At 36.3% G+C, this 7,330-nt stretch overlaps 1 protein-coding gene across 1 annotated transcript; it reads left to right on the top strand.

Moving 5' to 3' along the window:
* Positions 1-6: 6 nt before the first annotated feature.
* On the top strand, positions 7-7,160 carry mrpl45 (mitochondrial ribosomal protein L45). Its single transcript, XM_008418679.2, has 8 exons — positions 7-290; positions 1,165-1,360; positions 1,483-1,600; positions 2,145-2,243; positions 3,773-3,821; positions 3,907-4,056; positions 4,810-4,983; positions 5,608-7,160. The coding sequence occupies exons 1-8, from the start codon at positions 228-230 to the stop codon at positions 5,704-5,706; spliced, it is 948 nt and encodes a 315-aa protein (XP_008416901.1). The 5' UTR covers positions 7-227; the 3' UTR covers positions 5,707-7,160.
* Positions 7,161-7,330: the final 170 nt, after the last annotated feature.

The following is a 7,330-nucleotide window of genomic DNA, read 5'->3' as shown; positions in this document are numbered from 1 at the left end:
TTGATGCATGTACAAAAACATTTGTAGTTTCTTAGAATGAGTGAGAAACTGCTACTATAATGTGCGCAAGTAATTATATTAGGTACAAGTTGAAGTAACAATTATGAGAATTACACTTTTTATCAGAAAAATCCACCAGAGCCTTGACAAAAACGGTCAATTTGGTGCTTTTAACCTGAAAGGGTTTTCCCGGAAGCTGCTTTTCACTTTCCGGTAATTGGGGCAAGATGGCGACATCCATAACGAGGACGTTTGGGTCTCTTCGTAACGTTGCACACAGAAGCTTAAAGGTACTGTGATGTTTGCTGAGATTGTCATAAAGTCAGCATGCTAACAAAGCGTTATTTTTTTCTGCTTGTTTTGAACATTGTATAATATTTAGAGGCGTCTTGGCATCAATCTACGAAGCTCACGTTTTCAGCAGAAAATTTGTAATACATATATATCAATTTTCCTGTTTAATAAATAAAGCCAGAACAAAAATATTACGATAGTTTAATATTAAAACATAGCTTGCAGGCAGGGCCGGTCCATAGTTTTATGGGGCCTTAAACCGAATTTGATCAGAGGCCCCTTTTCCTGTTAAGGACTTCATGACTACTAACAGCATTTCAATACACATTTGGTTTAATCTAGAAGAGGAAGAAAAATGGAGCTTAAAATCAATCACAAGTAACTGGTATTGTTTGCTGGGATGTTATTGTGAACAAACGGAGCTCTTAAGATTTAAGGTCTTAGCATCAGATTGCAACAATGGAAACATTTCAATAATTCTCTGCACTTTTACAGTGTAAACTACCCAATTCCTTTAAGTCTTAAATTTTAAAATTAAACGACAAACACCATGCTGAAACTGTCAAATCAATTTTAATACTATTTTCATTCTCAATAAACAGAGATGCAAAATTTAGATATATAGTCTGGGTTAAAAGTATAGCATGTATTGGAGGCCATCTGATGGTTCGGGGGCCTGACACAGCAGCTTAATCAACTTATTCTTGGCCCGTCTCTTTTTATATATAATATTGTTAAATATCTTAAAGTAGTTTTTTAACTTCTTGATCTCCATTAATACCATGTTTATTGTCATTTAGCCTAGCATTAAGAATCATTTATCAAACACTTCTCTGGTGATTAATCACTTCTTTAAATTTCCACTCTCAGAATGCTGAGTTGGCTCTAGATGTACGGCATCCTGGTCCACTTTTCTTGCCGGTTCGGACCAAGAAGAGGTACTTTATTCCTCCAGCGGTGGGGTTAAAGGGGAAGAAGGAAGAAAACCTAGAGGCTAAGGCTCGAGCAGCTGGCATCGTCTTCCGACAGCAGTACTTAGAGAGATCCATTAACATCGCTTGCTCAGGTAAAGTTAGTTGCATGAGGGACTTAAACTCTTTTCTGGTTGAAAAAACATATTCTTGTTGAAAATTTCATCTGGATTTTAAGATGCACATTAAAAGATCAGTTTTGTCCTGTTTTCACCAGCGGGAGTGTTTGACCCGTACATCCCTCCAGAAGGAGACGCGCGTCTCTCCGCGCTGTCTAAGGAAGGCCTGAAACAGCGAACAGAACAGATACGACAGAGCGCCGCATCACAACTCGCGTAAGTCTGGTTTTCTCTTCATGTTCGTTGTTAATAATCTGTGAAAAGATCGACGTCCTCTATCTCCTCCCTGTGGTGCCGTCTGAAGAAATGCACCGCTCAGGATCAAAAATAACCAATCAGAGCCAGGAGGAGGGTCTTAGCGCTGTCAACAAACCTCATGTACTTGGAGCTAAATGTACCAATGGCGGAGAAATGACGTATTGTTTCAAAAAAACTGCTTATCCACAGTCATTGGCGGCTATACTAACTAGTCTTAGCATTCATGACAGGTTGTGCTAGCTATAGCGTAGCAGAGCGTAAGTGAGAAGGAAGAGGGTGGATGAGCAGCGCCACATGAGATTCTGATTGACAGCACTAAGATCCTCCCCCTGGCACTCAGTGGTTGTTTCTAGTTAGCACTGGTAAAAGGCAGAGGAGTTAATTTTTTTTTTCCACAGATAGTTTCTCATACCATATAGTCACTGCATAGTGTTTCAACAAATATGTTTTACAAAATGTATACTGCAGCTTTAAAATAAGGATCTTTAAAATCTTCTTTCAGGATTCGTAAAATCAAAGAGCACGATTCACAGTTCAGCACAAAGACGTTTGCAGAGCAAGCTCAAGAGATCTTCGTAGAGGCTCACAACTCCCTGACACAGTAAGAAGATGAACTCTTGCCTCGTTCCCCTCCCCCTGCGCAGACGGCTGATACAGGCAGCCAACAAAATATGTTTATTACTGTGGGGATTGTGTTTGAAGCTCGAGATATCCTCACACTGTTCTCAGATCTGCTGATGAAACATTAACTGTCATAATAAACAACGATAAACTCATGAGTAATTTATAAGGACCATTCTGGGTCAATGATCTTGTTCGTGCTCAGTTATTGTTTTCCTGTACATTTCCATTGGTTATTATATGGCGCATATTATCCAGTAGGAGCTGCAAAACATGCAGGACCGCACCCTATTGCTGTTTTCATTCTTTTGACCCAGAGTAGCATAGCAAATGAATATCTGTGACATTGTTTTAGTTATTTTTGATGTGGTACGTAAAGTAATTAAAGTACAACAAGCTGATTTTAACTGGTTAGTTAGTCAGGCTGTCTGCAGTAATGTGCTGCTCAAGAGACACGCTGCTGGTAGCTTGTTGGCTATAAAACAGTGTTACTATAAAAGGGTATTTTATTTTCAGCTCCATGTTTGTTTTGTTTTTCACGTCTGGAAATATTTCCTTCACTGTAAAAACATAAAATCTTACCAAAGGTTTTTGTTTAGTTTCTTGTGCAAATATCTTGGTACCCTTGAAATAAGACTAAACTAAATTACAAGTATAGGAACTTATTTTAAGATGATAGTTACTCTAGTGTTTATTTAAAAAAGTACTAGTACCACTGGCAGATTATTTAACTTATAAGAAGACTGTTAAGAATGTAACTTGGAAATTTAGTTTCATCATATTTAAAGTATATTAAGATATTTGCACTAGAAACTAGAACCAAAAATTATTGGTAATATTTAGATTTTTTTTCAGTGCAGTGCTATCTTTAAGATTACACTGTCTGTACTACTGTGCAGTCTGAATTTCAATAGTATTCTGATCACTATTTGATAAATAATTTAGGAAGAAAAGAAGGAACTCAAATAAAAGTGTTTGTGACATTGTGGTATTGTCACATTTTTTGATTTCCCAGCCAGTCCCTCAAGTTTTTTGCAGTTCTGTGATCTCAGAAAATCATGCACAATCCACAGAATCCCCAAATGTTTTTGTGCTAATGTATAATTCTGAGCAAATTCTCTGGTTGAATTGACCAACTCCTACCTGCAGGTGGCAGTATTTTTTACTTCTACTACACTGCTGCTTCAGCCTTGTCAAGTTACAGTCTGTGATCAATAAAAATTTAGCTATTTAAGTTCTTTAAGTGATAATAGTGTGTGTGTGTGTGTGTGTGTCCTGTCTGTCTGCTTGTTTTTAATAAGGAATAAATATTGCAAGATTCCTTGCAAATATGTCAAAAGTAGAACCACAAAATCGGTATTTTCATCACAAAAACAAATCGCAAAAACAATCATGAAATCCTGGAGGATCTGCCCACCTGGCAAATACAATCGTTTACACATTAATCACTAGTCTGCATGTGGACATGTTGCTTTGGCTCCAAACTAACTAGATGTTTTTGTTTTGCAGCTTCAATAAAGAGAAGCTTCATTCTCTGGTTACAGAAAGATGTTATCCTGTAAGTTTCTCTTTGTCCTAAAGTGTCCACCCGCCCCCGTTTCTTTGTCCTAACTACTGTCAGCTCTGTGCTGCGGTGTTTGCAGGAGATGACGAGAGGCAACCGTTACAAGACGATCCGGTGGAGGTTTGTCGAGTCACTGGAACCGCCCAGAGTGGTGCATGTCCGCTGCCCCGACATGGTCACTAAAGGCAACCTGTATGGGCAGGTTACAGTTCGTATGCACTCCAAGCAGGTATCACTTTATTTACTATGAGTTTAAGTGTAGATGTTATTTACTAGTTAGATGAGTTCTACAAATAGTTGGTTGCATTTTATTTGATTTTGGGGCGTTAGAGTGTAGGAGGCTAAATACAAATGTACAGATTTGATGTTTTTAATATGTTAAAACCATGTATCATTTTTCTTCCAAGTATTCACAAATACTTTTATTATATAAAATCCAAATAATATACATTGAAGATTCTGTAGGTGACCTGGATACAAACAATTAATCAACAATTTATGATTAATTGTTGATAATTTATTAGATTAAAATTAGTTCCAATTGATTAGCTAATAACGTTCTTTTTAGTGTTGTAATTTGGCCGCCATCCAGCAGAGGGCGCCGCTTGTCATCCTCAAGCGAAGCCCTTGGTACAAGAATCAAGATGGCGGCGGGGAAAAAAAATGCGGTCCGTTGTGTGATGCAAAATGCATTTTATACGGTTTTGAAATATAAACATTCAACAAACTCCTCTTTTTTTTTTTTTTTTACCTCATTCGCTCTTTATGTGATGGAAATACATTCAGCCCTCTTGACAAGATAAACTTTAGGAAAACCGACGCTTTTCATAAAAGCGTCAGCAGCCAATCAGCTTTAGATCAACTCAATACTCGTCAACTAGCAACCATAGCAAGTGCTGTTTCTGGTTTTTTGGGGGGTTATATTAAGGGTAATCAGGATTTCTGATCACTGGACTTTTTTAAATGGCGGTTTTGTTTACAGACGTTAGCCATCTATGATCGCTTCGGTCGGCTGATGCTGGGCAGCGAGGAGCAACCAAAGGACGTCCTGGAGTACCTGGTCATTGAACGGCATCTGGTCAACCCCTACGGTAGATGGAGGCTACACGGGAAAATTGTGCCCTCATGGGCTCCTCCCAAAGACCCAATTATTAAGGTAACTGTCCACTGCAGAAGGATAATTTGATGAGGACAAAAAATAAGAATTGGAGAAAAAGTTCTAAAAATCTATTAAGCATCTTTTTCTATCCTATTATTAATCAGTCTACCCTAAACATAATCAACATTGTATTAAATTAAGTATTTTTTAGCTGAAGAGCCTACAAATAATCAAGGCTACATTCAAGGAATATACTATTGCAATATGTGTATTTCTATTAAACATGGAAATTAGCTATCTGTTGCATCTTTTAATGAATTTCTAAAATTGTCTAGAAAGGCTTACGTGGTTTAATCGACTACTACAACAATAAGTAGATGCTCTGGTCACCAGTTTTTTAAAATTATTTATTAAAAGTCATTAGCTGTTTGTTTTGATATGACCCGTCACTCAGTACAGGTTAACGAAAGTGTTGCACAGATCTGAATTAGACACCATCTCCTTCGGTTTGTAACCCAGCCTGTCTTTTTAGCGTTTAGTTGCTCAGTATTGAGGTTAACGTCAGACTACATTGACATTAACCTACAATTATTGAGTAATTTGTACATGGTATATATATTTAATATTTTTCTGTTGAGCGACTTGTCAGTGAACTTTCGTCTGCTCTGGTGTCTCTTCCAGACGGTTGCCATCCCTGGTCCAGACCTGAAGCCAGGGGAAGAATTTGATGCCCTCAACTATGAAGTTCCCAAACCAGAAGCAGTACAGTGGAATAAGTAGGTCAGCAGGGGGCGCCGGTCTTTATATTACGCAGAGGACATTAAGGAATTACTCACAACATTGAATTTTTGGATGGAGTTACTCTTGCTTGAGGAGGAAATCAGGCTTTGTTCTTTTTCTGCTTCCTTCTGTTAAGAAAAAATATTTTAGATTTTGAAGGATGAGAAGAAAAATCTTGAGTTTTGGTTCAAACAACCAGCTGTGCTCGGAAGTCACCAGATCATAATTTTTTTGTTATGCTTGTGAGAATAATTTTATTTGTACATGCAAGAAATAAAAATGGACAGAGCTCTAGAAACTGAGTGGTTTATTTCTGCACCAAATGTACAAGATGCTGACTTCTGCAATGGAAAATAAATATTGATAATAATGATGGTTCCACCTGCTTTTCTTCACAAGGCAAATCATGAACTGCGTTGCAGTAATTCATACATATGTTTAAAAAGACATAATACAAATATGATACAGAGCTTACAAAATAACTTGACAAACACAAAATAGTTCTCGATTTGATGGTGAATTCTCTGAATAAATCATTTTCTTGCGTTTTGAGATACACTTCAGCATCATTTCTCTTATGTTGTAGGAACATTATTATTATGCCACAAACATTAATTAAATGAAATGTCATACATGTCATCCTTGGTAGAGTTTCATTTTGATGGAAAATTTGCATTAATGTTTGACATGGTAAAGTTTTACTTCTAAGGTAAATAAAGGGTTTTTGTTATTCTGGAAAAAAGTAAAAAATAATTTTCTGCGTTTCTAATTTTGATGTGTTTTATAGCTATTTTTAAATTTATACAAAATACCGAAAAAGGATTCAAGAGTAATTCTTTTAGGTCTATACGTCTGTAGATCTATACTATACATGAATCTCTAAAAATAAAATTTTCTGCAGTCGATATTTATGAAAAATTATAAGCTGTATTTATCAATTTGCAGAAAGACATTTTATTTAGCAGTACTGAGAGCAAAACATGTCTCTTTGGATCGTAAAGGTTGCAGACCCACTTCCCTGGAGTTTTAACTCAATTTAAGTCACCTAGACATCTTTCAATAACATTTTATTGCAAAGCATTAAGCATTCATTGAAAAGTAAGAGTTTCCATACTGCATTTAAATCTGTCATAGCTGCAGGTTTAAGATCAGACTTAAACAAGCACACATAAGACCAATAATAAAGACACAAAGTACATTTTCATTTAAAATGGAGTGGAAGCAGGAGCTGTTATTGCCATTCAATGTGTGTGCAATTACCTGCAGGAGCAACATATGATGTAATATGCAAAAGTAGAAAATAAAACTTCTTTGCAAAATGTATCATAAGTAATTAAGTCTCTATGACAGATTTCACAACCCAACTCACATTACATGGTAAAGACAACATTTTACCAAGTATTGTTTTTGTCTAGTTTCTAGTGCAAATATTTTAATACACTTGAAATAAGACTAAACTAACTTATAAGTAATTTTTCAGCAAGATAAAGGATCTTGTTTTAAGTCAATTCAATAATTCCTTAATATTGATGAAAAAGTTTTAGTTCCACTGCCAAATTCACTTATGAAATGAAATAATCCTCCAGTTGCACTAGTACTTTCCATCAAATTTAAGGAATTATTG

Source organism: Poecilia reticulata, linkage group LG1, assembly GCF_000633615.1.
Source record: "Poecilia reticulata strain Guanapo linkage group LG1, Guppy_female_1.0+MT, whole genome shotgun sequence".
Taxonomy (NCBI): domain Eukaryota; kingdom Metazoa; phylum Chordata; class Actinopteri; order Cyprinodontiformes; family Poeciliidae; genus Poecilia; species Poecilia reticulata.
Note: the sequence above shows the minus strand (reverse complement) of the source record. Positions and strands in the feature narration are given on the sequence as shown.